The sequence below is a fragment of the Atractosteus spatula genome, chromosome 14 (genome assembly GCF_055471065.1).
Source record: "Atractosteus spatula isolate fAtrSpa1 chromosome 14, fAtrSpa1.hap1, whole genome shotgun sequence".
NCBI classification, from domain to species: Eukaryota; Metazoa; Chordata; class Actinopteri; order Semionotiformes; family Lepisosteidae; genus Atractosteus; species Atractosteus spatula.
In genome coordinates, this window is record NC_142719.1 from 32,576,201 (window position 1) to 32,592,416 (window position 16,216).

The 16,216-nt window shown below is 37.2% G+C and overlaps 1 protein-coding gene across 1 annotated transcript; it reads left to right on the forward strand.

Annotated features, from left to right (window-relative positions):
* The first annotated feature begins 1,052 nt into the window (after window positions 1-1,052).
* Window positions 1,053-15,582, forward strand: hmmr (hyaluronan-mediated motility receptor (RHAMM)). Its single transcript, XM_088932736.1, has 22 exons — window positions 1,053-1,122; window positions 1,597-1,698; window positions 2,476-2,549; window positions 4,021-4,098; window positions 4,621-4,809; window positions 5,873-5,959; window positions 6,368-6,479; window positions 6,826-6,891; window positions 7,357-7,430; window positions 7,695-7,778; window positions 7,857-7,957; window positions 8,222-8,308; window positions 8,881-9,059; window positions 9,343-9,491; window positions 9,893-10,107; window positions 10,308-10,424; window positions 11,005-11,163; window positions 11,532-11,687; window positions 12,309-12,390; window positions 12,974-13,150; window positions 14,562-14,712; window positions 15,212-15,582. Exons 1-22 carry the CDS (start codon window positions 1,077-1,079, stop codon window positions 15,229-15,231), a joined length of 2,505 nt encoding a protein of 834 aa, XP_088788862.1. The 5' UTR covers window positions 1,053-1,076; the 3' UTR covers window positions 15,232-15,582.
* The last annotated feature ends 634 nt before the right edge of the window (window positions 15,583-16,216 follow it).

Below are 16,216 nucleotides of genomic sequence, written 5' to 3' on the forward strand. Positions count from 1 at the left end.
ACCAGTGTTACCTTGTCATATAAACACATTTTCTCAATGCAAGTCAGTTAAAAGTGATTCTCAAGCCAGGATTTAGGATTACAGAAGACAATCCATAAAATATATCAGGAATACTAGGCATAATTATAATGTTTTTCATTACAAAGAAATCTTAATTGCAGTAAGCTTTTCCAGCCCCAGTTCTTGGGGTTGCCCCATTGAGAATGTTTTTTTTTATCATCTCTTCCATAATATTCGAAAAATGGAACAAATTCAACATCCAACAAAAAAGACAGCATAGGTTTTCATTAAATATATATAATACTAGTTCAAGTAGGGAGCTGGGTCAGCCTGCGTAGGCTGCAAAGGAACAAGTAAATGTTTATTCCAAGTTGAAAAGAAAAGACACACCATGTTTCATTCATGTTTCAACATTCGGCTGTGGAGCCTTAATGTGCTACATTAATACTATATAATGTTAAATACAGTGCATAGTTTTACAGTTTTTATCCTTCATTGAAATATTATTCTTACAGGCACATATATAGTAAGAAAGTTTTAGAAAGCAACACCTATTTAGGAGTTCTTTTTACTGAACGTTTTAGAAAATGAATTGTTATTGGAGGCTACGTGCCGTCATTCTTGCTCAGTGCCTGTTGAGAAAGCCTTTGATTCATGGTTTGATTTGATAATGCAAGAAGAGGACGAAAGGAATCACAATTGCTCTCACGATGATCTGTTCAATAGCTTTGACCTAAACGGCGATCCGTAGGTGAAAGGCACCGGCGTTGAAAAAAATAAATGACGTAGGAAACGCTTTTCGCGATGATTGGCGCAGAGCGCTCAAACCGATTTCTTTGCGAGGGTTCGTCCTCTGGCTGGAAACATGCAGGTGAGCTCCAATTGGCTGTAGAGTTTGCATTTCCGGTTATAATCTGCTCTCTGGTTGGACGTTTAGTTTAACGTTCTAGTGAGGCAAGTTTGAATATTTCTTGTTTTGGCAAGTGTCTATCAGACTGAAGCGTTGTTATTGTAAATCGTTCCAGATAAGGACAGGAATTGCAGGACGGATTTATACATACGTTTTTTTCCCCGAAATGTCTTTCCCAAGGGCTCCGATAAAGCGATTCAATGAGCAGATTGGTAAGTAATAGCCTAGTCATTGATGACTTCAACGGAGTTCGCACACGGCCATCTCTGTGTAAAACATCTAATGTAACTAAAATTGTGACAGGAAGGGAGCGATTCGTAGCGTATTTGACATCATTTCTGCATCCAATTTGCGTTTTCAGACACCGGTTTCAGACACGGTGTTTTAACCTCTTTCATGCCTGGAAAATAAGGCGTACCTGTAGATCGATTGAAATGATTAGAGCTGCGGTCGCAGTATCTCAAGGTAACCAGCGGGGTCTCCTGTATGTCTTTCACATTAGTGGTTGTGTGTAGATGTTTACCACGACCTTTATTTTTCTTCCACTAGCCAGTACAGGAGCAATTCTTATCGGGATGCGTGAAAGCAAGTTTAAGAGTTTAATTGAAGTTTCCCTATGTAGAGACTACAGTGGTAACATTTACTTTTTTATATATTGTCTAAAGACTGTTATCTGTCTTTTTCAGGGTGTGCTCCTCCTCCTGGAACCTACGAAGTGAAGCTCGTTGAATCCGGATCAAAGGGAGCAGTTTCCTTTCAGAAGTCTGATCGCTTTAAGACTAATAAAGGTAATTTAAATGAGAATGTCTTTTATCAAGACCCTAACTCTCTTCTCAGTTTTTAAAGGTGTGCCTGAAAGGAAGAGATTGCGCGCTTTTCCCGTCACATACTCTTGCAGAATCTGTTTAACATATTCCTGGTAACTGTATGATTCCAGAGTGGTGTAGGATTTTTGGTAACCCTGAGCAATTCCAAAAGAGGTCTTAACCTGCATTGTGCAATTTTAAAACAGCATGCAGAAGTCTACACTTTTATCTAAGCCTATATATCAAACAGATCATTAGCCTTTTTTTTGCATTATTGAATTTGTTTAGAAGATTGCATGCATCAGCATAGGCTCTTAGTTCTTTAGGTCTGGGCTTACCATTTTATACATATAACTCTCTTCTCAGTTGTTAGTATTGCACACATCATGAGAGAAAAATCTCCTGTACATCTGTAAGCTGTGGGAATGGTGTAGGAGTTTTTAAGTACTGTACAACTATCAAGATGAGAGAATACTAGAATATTGTACCTGTTCCATGTAGTGTGTACAGTATATCACTTGATTACAGTAGTTTAGTGTTATTTCAGGCAACTTTCTCCCTAGGAAATTGTGCTAGAAAAGCAAAACTACTTCAGGGTTGCTCATCTATATTAAAAAGATATAATAAACATTAAACACTACACACTTCTGCAAAGTTTGCGATGTTGTCCATTGCATTAGTAGAAGCAATCCATTGCTGTAAATATGGTGATATAAGCGCACTTGTTATTGATCTTGAATTTATGATGCGGCTTTACAGATGCATGTCAGCCGTATACTGGGATGGAAAAGATGACATCTCCCATGCGACGAACGTGGTCTGCCGACGGCCTTGTGAGTACTTCTTCCTTTTACTTAATGCGTGGTCGTGCAAACCTCTGAATTTATTCATAGTATAACACCTGTAGTTCATCTGATGGTGCGTGTACAAGAGTAGGGTAACCCACGTTCCTAACTGTTCATAGAAGAGACGGTGATTGAAAATGACTGCAGTGTGCTGTATAATCTCACATGAGACAAGGACTTTGTTCTTGCAGTTTATCAAAACGTATGGTAACAGCAAGCAGGAGCTGCATCCAGTGTAATTCAAATGATTTAAGTACAATTGTTAGCCTTGCAATAACTGAGTATTTTTATGCTTTTCAAATTAAAAAAAAAAGTCCAAAGATTATCCACGCTTTAATTAGCTGAGGTAGTTTTACATTGCCATTGCTTAATTAGGGGTTTAAATCTAATCTATGAATGAATTCATAGGCAGACAGACATTTTTCAACTAAATTAAGAAAACGTAGAGACACTTATATCCCTAAGACTTCTCTAGTAGAAAAGAGGCATCATTGTTGTTGGAAAATATTGTTGCTTTAATATTGTGTACATATTGCCCCTTTGTCACAATTTTAAAGAATAACACAATAAAACTTGATTGAGTCCTTTGAAGCACTATTTAGTTTTGCCTTCTTAGATTCTTCAGAATGCTGAGGAAATTGTAATATTAAATATTTTTAAGTTAACAGTTTCTTGATATATCTGTATGCAACTGACTTTACACTAGGTGATTGGTTATGATAAAGGCACAATGGGAAATGGTGGATTTAGACCAGATCCCTGTCCAGTAGCCGTAATTTTCTTTTTGGGATACAGAGATGGTACTACTTCATTCTTACCCTGCAACTTTTTGGCTGCATCCATCCTTGCCATAAGATCGATGGCGCTTTCTTTGGAAAAACCAAACGCTGAAGATGTGGCTTGATATGAGTTTAGTGGAAACCAGCAGTGTCCTGATCTTTTGGGATACTCATGATGACTTACTCCACACAGTGATAAGGCATGTTGGACCCAAATCTGATTTGGCAGGAGCATGGCCTAGTGCTGATGTTTTTGCATTAATTAGCCTTTGTAGGTATGCAGCCTGGATATGGTACTTCACAGCATTGTACTCAGAATTGTTTTTCATTGTGTTGAGACATCACATACCCCCCAAAATTTACAGCTTGATATGGTTCAGAAAACCTTTTTTGCATAGCTTTCAGAATGAATCTTTGGTTCTTCACAACATTAGATGACAGTCTGCTCTATAGCAGTTAAAGCATAAATCATGTACTGTAGGTAGGTCCCTTTTCGGGCCATAAATGCCCATGGGGAATGGGGGGGCAAGGGCCACCATCTTTCTTTGACCATCCAACACTGGAGGTGTATGCTTGGGTTATTCATTTTCATATGAATTTGTCCTCTGTGTACGTGTAATTCTCCCATAATACTTGATGCTGCTGGTGTTCTTTTTAAGTAATGCTTGTTTTCTTTTCAGTCTGGTGTAGGAAGCCAGAAAAAAGAGAAACAAGCTCTTCTAAAGGAGATGAAACAACACAAACTGCTGGAGAAAGAGGTAGGATAAGTCTTGGACAGTGACAGTTTGTGTTGGTTCAGACTTAAACTTCGGTGGTTCCTCTCTGAGTACACTTCGTATTTTTTTTTTTTTCAGAAAAACAGCTTTCTTTTTTTGATTTAAGTATTTACTGGTGTTCCGATTTAAAAAAAAAAACAGCCAAAGAAATTATTGGATTTAGTCAAGGCTCTGTGTAGTTTGACAGATATTTGACATGTGGTTAATGTGCTGTTAGTTTTGGTCACTGTGTAATATGCTGTATGTAAGTAGTAAACTTATATAGTAACTCAGTAAATTGGCAGTTACATTCATTCTGTGTAATCAAAAGTTTCACTCTTGTGATTTCCATCATTAGCATCTTAAGATTTTAATCATGTCTGATTTAATTATACGCCTATGGTTCATCCTGAAATCAGTTGTCCTCATTAACAGGCACGTAAGTTACCCTAATAAATAGTGACTTCATTTTCAATGTGGATGTGATTACTGCCCTGGGTTGAGGTGTGATGTTCTTCTCCGCAGATTCGATCACTGGTTCAACAACGGGGCGAGCAAGACAAGAGGCTCCAAGCCTTAGAAGAAGAGCTGAGGAAAGTGGAAGCAAAGCTGGTCGCTGCCATGCGAGAGAAGACGGGGCTTGCAGCCACAGTAGCTTCTCTTGAAAGACAACTTGCAGATTTAAAAAAGGCAAATGATTTGCTGAGAACAAAGGTAACAGTGCCTTACTATTTCAACTCTGCTTTATATTGGTGTATGCACGTCCCTAGAGGGCTGCTCTTTCCACAGGCTCTCATCCCAGTGCATCTCTGAATAACCTGACTGATCTCATTCCTCTAACGTAGCATTTTAAATCTTCTTCATATAACAATTTGCTCTTCCCTTTTACGAGGCTCTTTATGCAATATTGTCTCGACATCTGCAAATTTACCATTCACAAATTCGCTTGTTTGCGTATCAGTCAGGCCAGTGGGATCTTGGAAGAAAGAAGAGCAGAGCAGGAGTAAACTAAGGTGAAGGTTGTTGAGCACAACTTTGAAATGAGCTGCACAACAGCCTGGGGTCATGAGATTAATCTAGCTACAGTAGTTGAGTGAGCCTCTGTTTGCCGCCTACACAAGTACCCAGTACTCAGCATCAGCATCTCAACGTGCTCTTGTTCTTATATTGTAGCCAACGCTCCAGGTTCTGTGTCTGTAGCTCCTGGTTAGGTGATTACTCTAAATTTGTGATTAGTGTTTTGTTTTGGTGGATTAATCCTATTTAATTTACTTAAAAGCATCGCATTAGCACTTTAATTATCATATAATAAAGGGTTACCTATGTCTTTTAAACATACATACTATATACTGTAGTACATTATGCAGTGGTATAGATGCTGACTTGGTTATATGCGAATTTGGTTAATTGTGACAGTTCTCTGCACCAAACTCTTGTGAATGTTGAGACCCTTAAAAAAAAAAACTTGCTGGCTTGTGGTCTTCCAGGACTGGAGTTGTGCTACTTCCCACTAAGCTTGGCCCAGCTGAAGTCCTGGATGTCTCTGCAGGTCTTCTGACCATCTATATTTCTAATGACCTGAAATGGCTTATTATTGGCTTAACTAGAACACTTTATCAGTTTCTCCTAGTTACTCCTCTGCTGCTGGTTACGAGATTTAAAATAGCCAGCAGATCATTTTCACTGCCCTACGCAAAGCTCTTATTATTACTTGCACCTGTCTTCCAACTTGTTGGAATTGCTCCAGAATAATTGAGGTGTGTGCTTTTCTTAACAGTTTTCCGAGGATGGCACTAAAAAGAAAATGAATGCCCTCTCCATGGAAATACTGGAATCAAAGAATAAGATAGATGCAAAAGATAAGGTATGTTTTCTGTGTAATACAAAATGATCTTTTTCAAAATGGTTGCTTCATTGGAGATGAAGATTCCCAGTGGAATTCCCATTAGAATATTGTCTAATTTACATTACTTTGTTTCTTTATATTAACTAAATTGTCTTACCTGTGCACTAATGCTGAACATGGATACAACAGTTGGCTTTTGTATCTGTCTGATTGATTTTGTTGTCCAGGATATTTGCTTATGCACAGGTCTGATGTGATTATTTTCACACTTTGTTTAAATATGATTGTGGTGTTGATGATTTTGTACATTTCTTACGGTTACACAAATAGCAAGAAAATCTGTTTTTGTTTGTAGTATAAAATAACTTAATACAATGTAAGCCTGTATTCAAATGTGCTTAATCACATCATTTTTAACACTTTTAGGAGCTTGCCTATATGCAGATTAATTTTGAAGGGCAGATTAAAGTGTTGGAAACTGACTTGGTAGCTTCCAGAGCTACAGTGGAGGCAGTTAAAGAGAGGAATAAGGCTCTGGGTAAGTTTGTTTGGTGAACAGAGATATTAGATTTGTATTGTTCTGTATAAATGAATGTTTTGTCTATTTCAGTTTGGAGAAATGAAGATGATAGAATTTCAAATGTACATGTTTCATGCAGGAATGTGCTCTTAATGTTCAGTTTTTTATGGTATACTTTAAAGAATGAGCTCTACTGTTCCAGATTTGTATTTTAAAATGCCAACCATGTAGTTTTACACTATATATGGCAGGGATAACTAAATACCACCTCATATTAATGCTTAGCAGGCAATAGAAAGAAATAATCCTAGTCTAAGAAAAAGCATTAATTACGGATCACCAACGACCTTTCTTCTGCATCCAGAGGATCTGCACCAGGAAGCAAAAATGCACAATGAGGAACTTGAAAAAGAAGTGGACAGGCTGCATGGTAAGAAATGGAAGAAAACTGCTGAGAATACCTGAGTATGCATGTGCTTCGTATATGTTAGTATATGCTTTCTGCTATGTAGTACTTCGAAGTCTCTTGTGACTTAAATGGGGCATAAGCACGATGCTGGTAAACATGAGCTGTTAAAGGGAGCAGTAAGGGCTAACAGCCCTGTAAAGGTACAATGCAGTGTACACCTGCTTAGTTTTGCAGTTATACGCAACTACCTTTAACATGCTTTACTGTTTATGTTGGGTAGTACATTCAGATTTTAGAACGTTACTAGGATCACTTACAGTTACCATGTATCGCAACTTACAATTTTATTAAGCGAACACTGTTTGCTTGCACATGCATCTAGGGTTTGAAATATAACCCAACGGTCTGAAATGTAAGTGAGAATGCTTGACTTTTTGTCCCTTTGTGTAGATTTCTCACTTTTTGCCTTGACTGAATCTTTTTCAGCACTGATACAGGAGTTGAGGAAAGAGATCCAAGTCTTGCAGGGTTACCTGGATAATGCTAATGAAGAAATTCAGGTATTTTTTTAAGATTAAAAAACTTATTAGGGGTATTAGGGGTTTTCTGTATAAATAATTCCTGTTACCCCAGTATGTTGTTTATTCAAGCTCTGTATTTCCTTGCAGCAGAAATTTGTAGTTTAAGGGTGGCTGGTTGATTTAAAAAAAAAAATTTCAAGAATACACAGGGATTTGGCTGTGATTTATTTTCACCTCGTAAGTGTTAAATCTCCAATATAATTAATCTGGACAACCTGCACATATTATTTCTTCTGATCTCAGGAGCTCCGCCTAAAAGATAGTCAAAGGGAAAAAGAGTTTGAGGATCAACTCCAGCTGTCTGCTGCTGCGTCTGAAGAAAAAAAGGTACTTATTGTTTTTCTAGAACATCTGTTTTTTTTATATTGTGCATGTTTTTAATGTAAATGACTTCCTGAATTTCAGCATATGATGAAGAAGTTAGAAGAAGCTGCAAAAGAACTCCAGGGTTCTCAAGACCATTTGAAAGAACTTCGCGATAAAGTTGAGCTACTTCAAGACAAATTGTGAGTGGCAACTGTTTAACTTTTATTATACAAGTTATCTCAGCTTGAGCCTTGAAGATGATTCTTGCATCTTGTTTTTATTGTAAGAATTGTAAATATTTTACATCAACAAAATGAAACTCTGAGTTTGTTCAATTTAAGTTGAAGCTATTTAAGAATACAAATTTCTACATTTTAAGTTTTTTTAAATGTTTTTTTAAAAAAAACTGGTTATTTGTGAAGACACCTGTAGCATTGTCTTATTTTTGGACTTTTGTTTTGTAGATCCAAAACCGAGAATGACAGAGAGCAAGTTTCACTGGAGAAAGCTGAAACTGAACAAAATCTTTCAGCTTGCGTATCTAAACTAGGGTAAATATACAACAGTTTGTGGATATATGCCCTTAATCATTATATTTTTGAGTATTTTATGTTTTGAAAAACTTTGCTTATGTCTTACCAGATTAAATGTAGTGGTTATCATATTCTGATTACTGCAAATGATCAGAATCAGAAAAAAAACGTTACAGTATCTGCAGAAAAAGTTTGAATAAGAATAACAATGTTTCTCCCTAATAGTTTAACATATAGTATTGTTTTAAAATAAAATGGTACATCGTATTGGGGTTTTGTCTATTTAACTGTTTAGTATGGTACAATATTCATTTGAAAGGTAAGATGCTTCACTTGTTTATATGCTGCCATGAGTCCATAATAATAATAATAATAATAATAATAATAATAATTGCTTACACTTATATAGCGCTTTTCTGGATACTCCACTCAAAGCGCTTTACAGGTAATGGGGACTGCCCTCCACCACCACCAATGTGCAGCATAATAAATAGCATGGTACATTTCTGTTGTCAGCTACTAATAGAAGGAATAGATTTTGCAATATACTGAAAGCATGAAACTGATTTCTATGTCTTTGACCTCTGCAGTGAGCTTGATGAGCAGCTGGAGAAGCATAAACAAGACGTAGCTAATGTGCAAAACAAACTAGAAGCTAAAGAACAAGAGGTCATCAAGTTGAAGGGGCTCCTTAAAACCACAGAGGAGGAACTAACCCAACAATTCAAAGTTCTTGAAGATAAATACCAGCATCTAGAAAAGGAGAAAGGTGCCTTACCTTTGTTTGAAGTTTTACTGTCCTTTGCTGTTGCTGTCACTTCCTAATGTCTGAACAGTCTTCTAGAGAAAAGTATTTAAAGTTCAAACATGATTACTGCTGCCTGCCCCATGACCATACTGACAGCTGTGTAATATCTTTGATGCAGGACCTATGTAGATCAGACCATACTGAAGTTAAGTAAGGGTTGCTACTGCGGGCCACATGTACGGTATACAGCGAGTGATGTCCCACACTTGGTTGTAATTGTTGATTTTTGCTTTGTCTTCCTTAGCTGTGAAAGAGGAAGAAAGCCAAAAGCAAAAGGATGACTTGAAAGTTGAAGTCAAGGCTTTGGAAGAAAAGCTAATGAAAGAGGAGCTGGAGCACCAGAATCTTCAGGAGTCGCACAAAGAACTCCTTGCACTCTATCAAGAGGAAAAGGTTTCCATCTCCACCATCTTATTAAGCCAATTTATATGTTACACAAAACAATTTGGGTGTAAATTTATGTCTAATCAAGAATCAATGTGTGTATATACACAGATGGAGAAACAATTCCTCAAAATAAGAAGGCCTATATTTTAAACCACAGTATTCTAATAAGCTTATATACTTAATTAATGAGCCTAAATTGATGGTATTCAAGCTCTTATTTGAATCATCTGTATCAGCAGTTGAATTCATCTTGAAGATTTCTTGCCTTGTATGCAGGGTCTCCATATGAAATTTTAAAGAAAGAAATTGCTTAGATGAAGCTGTCAACAAAATGTATTTGATTTTTTTTCTTTAAGCGACTTTAGTTTTTTACTCAATGTTAGGTCCTTCCTTTCTGTGTCCTGCAGGAAAAGTCCAGCTCCCTGCATGAGTTGCTGGAGGGGCTGCAGGCAGATACGCAGGCGGAGAGGAGCCAACTGGAGACTGAGCTGGAAGAGGCCCTGGACGAGCTCGGTCAGATGGAGACAAAGGAGATGCACAGCGAAGAGCTCATTCGACGCCTGGAAGAGGAAAACCAGCAGAGAACTCAGGCCGTCCTTGACATTGAATCTCAGCTAAACAGGTTAAGTTCTAGATCAGTGCTTGCTTTGAGACATTTGGCTTTAACTGAAGCATTTTTAGGGCTCTGCTGTTTTTTTGCTTCTCAAAAGGGCGAGTCAGTGTAGACAGTCTTGTGTGTCATTTATTTAGGATATAAAGTACAAATTCTGAAAGTAATCTTACTCCTCCTTCATTGAAAATGAAATATTTTCATCCTTGTAGGAAGAACAAAGAAATTGAAGAAATGATTGAGAGTCATGAGCTGGCCATGACAAAACTCAGAGAGGATCACAGCAGCTCACTGAGGAAGATTGGAGATATGGCAACAGAACTTGAGAGGTAAGTTTGCAGTTTTGCAATTATTCAGATAATTTGATAATTATTGTTTTTATGAGTGTCTCTAAATTTGTCCCTGTGCATTTCTGAAATATGTTTAATTTTCGGAACTGTGGTTTTGGCCATACATTGAATTAATCAAAGGCATCTTCTGTCCTAAATGTGATATGCTGTATTTGTGTTGTGACAAGGTGTTTAAAGGATTCAACCAAGGAAATAAACCATTTAAAAAGACAATGTTTTATTTTGTATTGGTTGTGGAGGAATATGCTCAGTATATCATTAATGGAAAATGTGGACCTAGAATATGTTTGTGAATCTAATTCTACTCATTAAAAAAAAAAAAGAAATGCTACTAAATCTTTTAAGTTTTGAAGCTGTGCTGATATAACTGAGTTTTGTGAAGTGACACCAAACAGAACAAGTTTTTTTTTCCCCCAGTGTAAAAAATCTGCCTGATTTTAAACCTTCAACAACATTTAGAAACATTCTGCTCCTGTATTTGTAGTAAGAAACACTGCTGATGTCTGTCTAAGAAACTTGAAATAAAGGTGAATCGCAGTCTGATGCATTTTTCCTGTAGCACAAAAAAATCAATGTCTGAAGAAATGAGACTCCTTGAAGTTAGAAGCTGTACGCTAGAGGAGAAAGTGTTGAAGGTGACACAACAGTTGGAAGAAGAACATAAACTTCTTGTTGAAGCTGAGCAATCCAGGAACAAGGCCAAGGAGGAGTATGCAAGGTACATTGAATTGGCAGGGATCTTTATTATTTCTGGTTTTAGGAATTCTCAAATTTGTGGTGAATTCATGACAAATTCATGTGTACTATCATTTAAAGAATTTTCAGTTTTTGTAAAATATTAGTTTGTTGGCAAGAATCGGTTAATAGCAAAGCATGAGATGAGACATGGACCTGAAAAGTGTTTAAAATTTCTGTACATTAGGAGTGTTTTTTTACTAGAAGTAAAACGTAGATAATGCAGAACATATCAGTCTCTTGAGGTCTACTTCTAGTTGTCTATATGTACATCTACATTTGAGACTGGATGAATTTGAAATTGTTTAAAAGATTTTCAAAGTTTTTTTTTTTGTTTTTTTTACCCACTAGAATGTTACTCGATGCCCAAACTAAACTAGCCCAGAAGGACTCGGAGCTCCGCAAATCACAAGAGTGTCATTCTTTGGAAATGATGGAGCTCCAAGAAAAGATGGAACGTCAGAATAAAGAGTTCCAAAAAGAGCTCAAAGAAGTGGAGGAGAGAAGGTAGGTACTGAGATAGTGCAGTCCAATATGTTTGTGGTGTGCTGCATTTGTTTATTTATAAATTTAAAGGTGTTCTGCTGGTAACCTGTGCCATATAACAACATGTGTGGCAATTTGTGATGTCCTGCCTTTTCAAGTTTTTTTTCTTAGTGTTACAGTTTGGAAAGTTGTGTGCATGGATTGACCAAGGGGTTTACATTTGATTCTGTATGAAACATGACTGAACATTTTGTTCACTATGATGTCCTTAGAGTACAATTACAGTAACTTTGCCTGTTGGGACTAATGTAAATATATTTTGGATGAAAGCAAATTTAGAACTAAAAACAAATCTCAAGTTCTGGCTTGTGAATGCTTTGCTGCTCTGTTTCTGCTTCTGTTCTCGGGGAATTTGTGCATGTGGGTTTTGTTAATAAATTAACAAGTGGCATGTTCCACCCAAAATAATTCAGTTTGTTTTGTGGTTTCCTGCATTTTATGAGCTCTTACAAATAATACAGAAACGTAGGGTGAATTGCAATTTTTAAAACTAACCTCAGTTAAAGCTAAACTTTGTGATCTGAGCTAGACCTAAAGACAGGAAATTAGACTGGTTTCATTCAGCTTGCTTTTTATTCACAGTTCACACGTGGTGACACCATCAGAAGTTGAGCACTGGAAAAAGCTTTATGAAGAATTATATGCTAAAGTCAAACCTTTTCAGGTAAGTTGGAGCTTTTACAACAACAGTGAAAATGTTTCTGGTAGCCAGTGTAAATTATGGCATTAATCAAATGTGCACTATTTAGCAGTGAGTAATGAGATAATCCCTCATTTTTATTAGACTTAGTCATCCAGCAAATGCTTTTATCCAAAGTAACAAGTTGCAAAGGATGCCAATAACAGTAATGTTACAGAACTCATGAAGGATTCGTCAAGCATGTTAGAGTTGTGATATTTAATTGTTCTACCTAGCTGTTAGTTTTAGCTGGGGCGCCATGCTGCAGCTAATATTGCCATTCTTGGGAGAGAGACAGGCTGGAGAATGCTGCTGTGCTTAATTGAGGCATGTGTTATTCTGCAGGGTCCATGGCAGTTTGCCACTTTAAAAGTCACTACAGGTGTTCTAAAACATGGCATTAACAAAAGCTCCCTGGATGCCTATACTTTGATACTTAATGGGCCAGATGCATCTAGTTATTGAAATGTGTTTAAGCAAATCTTCAAGATCTTCACAGATGCATGAAAGCACTGACTGCCTGATGTTTCCTGAGTTATTCAGATGTGCATTTTAATTTTTGGTACAGCAACAGCTCGATGGCTTTGAAGCAGAGAGAAAAGCCCTCTTGAATGAAAATGGAGCTGCCCAAGAAGAGCTGAACAAACTTGCTGATGCCTATGCTCAACTTCTGGGCCACCAGAACCAAAGACAAAAAATCAAGCATGTGGTGAAGCTGAAAGAAGAAAATTTTAATCTGAAGCAGGTACGGTCTTCGAATACAGTCTCCAGTTACTGGGGAAGTACTGAAGCTTATGCATAATACTATTAGTACAGTAATTGAGGTGCAGGATAAACGAGTGTGGCTTTTGTCACTTGTATTCTGCAATTTCACTAATTTATAGTTCAGTCTGATACCTCTGATTGTTAGTCTTGCTACTCCAGACAAATCTGAAGTAATGAAATCCTCAGCATTCTATTCCAGTGGAAGACTATCGCCTACCAGTGATGCATCATAAAAGCTGTTGTAAAAATTATTTTAAAAACTTTGCCAGAGAAGGGGACAGCACAGTGGTGTGCTGATGAGGGTTCCTGGTTCACAGCTTTAGTGATCTGTAGAGCCTGGTCTTATAAATCTGTCTGTGTGGAGTCGGCACGTTCTCATGTTCATGTTAACTTGGGGATTTTCCCAGATTGTTCAGTTTGCTTCTGCTTCCCAAAGAAGTGCTGACTTGGTTTGATTGTTGTAAATTTTCTTTTACTGTGACCCTGTGATAGACAGGCATCCTGTTTATGGTGAGTGTAGTTGTTTGTTGTCCATTCCATCTTTCACATCGGTCACGTGAAATGGATTTCTATTTCTATGTTATAATTAAGTGGCTTCTTAATAACTTTTATTATTAAAAGGAGGCAAGCCGAAACATGAAATACTCTAGTGAAAAAAACGCACATCGTTCGCTTTCAGGGTTTCCAGACCTGCTTAAGATATAAATCTTTATCAAAAACTAGAATTCTTAGGAAGGTGATCAGTATATGAGGTACAATACAAATGGGTTGAACGCCCCCTTTTTGCTCCGTTTGCCTTTAAAATTTTTAAGCAGTTATTATGTATATCACCTTACTTTTAATAACCATTTATTCACTTCAGGGTCATGGTGGCCTGGAACCTAACCAGGAAAGCGCTGGAACTGGTGGGATACTAAGTGGAATACACCCATGTTGGGATACCAGTTCATTGCAGGGCACACTTAGACACAAGTTTAGACACACTTAGACTTGCACCAGGTCCAACTTCCCAGAAGTCAATTAATCTACCATAGTCTCTGGTCTATGGAAGGAAACTGGAGCACCCAGAGAAATCCCATGGAGAACTATACAAACTCCACACAGATAGCACCAAGGTCTAGAAGTCAGTCCAGGAGCTTCAAGGCAGCAATGCTAACCACTGCACCACTGGGCCATCCTTTTAGGTTTATTACGTTTTCTGTACTGACATTGAAAAGGCAAACTTCTATTTTTGTTGCATTTAAATAAAACACACTGGCATTGCAGGACCCAGTTCCATTGTGTGGTGGCAGGTTTTGGTCCAGTAAAGATCTGTTCTAGGAAGCATGCTTTATTTTCTGATATGACCTGCACAGAAATGTAGTTATTAATGTTATTATTTATATACTCAGGAAGTCTCAAAACTGAGGAACCAAATAGCAAAACAGAAAAAAGAAATGGAGCAGCTTAAACATAACCAGGGACACAAGAGATTTGACCCTTCTAAAGCCTTCAAGCATGATAGTAAAGAAAATGGTCCTCCTATCACTCCTCTTAAAGAAGGTAACTTTTGTTTTTCTAATGATTTATATTTGTCAATGGGCTGCATAAATGCTGAGTAAAAAGTTGGAGATTAATGCTACAATTGGAATGGGGGGGAAAGGATCCTGCAAAAGGATCTACGGACAAAAATGTTGCTTTTTCTTTTTTTCCAGCGTGAAATTTAATCTGCTGGTTCCCTTGTGTCTTCATATGAGCTGCAGCTTCCCATTCAAAGCTCTTCTTAAATGCTATAATCAATGCACTTCCACACTAAATCGGGTATTGATTCAGTCTGCATCACTGGTGACAGACATTATCAAGGGTGTGGAAACTGCTCAAGCTCTTAATATGGCGATTAACATCTCTTTGTATTGAAACCTAGTCTACTATGCAAGTTTTAATATACACCTTGAAAGATATTACAAAGGGAAATAATTAGAGCTATTTTAGTCATTTTAAGTGACTTAGTATAAGTGAGAATGATACAAATCTAACCTTTTGACCTAATTTTCCTTTTTAGGTAATCGGAATATGCTTTAAGCCTTTGGACATCTGTCACTTTTACAAATAGCAGAAGAAACGTCTGGCATTTTAACTGATGTATTTTTAGCTGTCCAATTTTCTGTAATAAACTTAAGCTGTTTTTGTACACTTAATTGTTTTTTACACCCTTGCTGTAATCCAACCTTGGTTTTAATGTTGACGCTGATTGCTTCGACTTGGAATTGAATATATCGTAGTTTCAGTCTTCCTGCTTTTGCTACTGTCAGATTTTGCTTACCAGTTGAATGTTTACTGCAGGTGTTGAACAGGAATGGCCAAAATTTACCTCGAATTGGAGTTTCCTTTGCTGAAGCGTTTAATAAAGGACTTTCCGCTTGTAGGTTACACAGTTGTTTGTGTAGATCTATAATTGTTACATGCCATGTAATGGGTAATTGAACAGCTGCTGAAACTTCTGATAATGAGACCTTTGTTACAAGTCTGTGAGGCTTACTGTATATTAGCGGAACTGCAGCTGCCCATGGGCTGGTTTGGGCTCTGAGATTAAGAGGAAGGGCGTTTTTGGCTGAGAATTTATCCTTTTCTCAATTTTTTTTTCTGCTTTGAATGGTGTGGGATATGTCTGTCATTGTGTGACCTTGGTGGTAAAGTACTGGTTTTGTAAAATGCTGCACCAAGCTACACACTTTCTGTAGACAGTGTTTTGGGTTTAGTTTGTTAGTGTTGTAAATAGATGTTAAATTATTTTCTGTTCATTTTTCCGTCACCAAAGGACGATTAAAGAAGCTGTTATCCCTCTTCTGTATCTCTTGGTTGACAATGTTTTACTAAACTATTTTACTTTATACTGCATTTAATCAAGTTGGTGTCGGGATTATGAATTAATCTGAATTTTATTTTCTTTTAAATATTTATTGCTCTTACTTCTAACTCCCCCTCTCTTGCCATAAAATTGTAAAAAAACATCCAGATGGTTTAAGATTTAATTAAAAGGTCAGAAAGGTTAGAAATGTGTTTTAAA

What these genes read in the sequence shown, in the direction of transcription:
- hmmr (XM_088932736.1), top strand. Translation starts at nt 1,077, where the DNA reads ATGTCTTTCCCAAGGGCTCCGATAAAGCGATTCAATGAGCAGATTG. An exon ending in ACAAACTGCTGGAGAAAGAG is followed by an intron (nt 4,099 to 4,620) that starts GTAGGATAAGTC and finishes TCTTCTCCGCAG; the next exon opens with ATTCGATCACTGGTTCAACA. An exon ending in TATCACTCCTCTTAAAGAAG is followed by an intron (nt 14,713 to 15,211) that starts GTAACTTTTGTT and finishes TTTCCTTTTTAG; the next exon opens with GTAATCGGAATATGCTTTAA.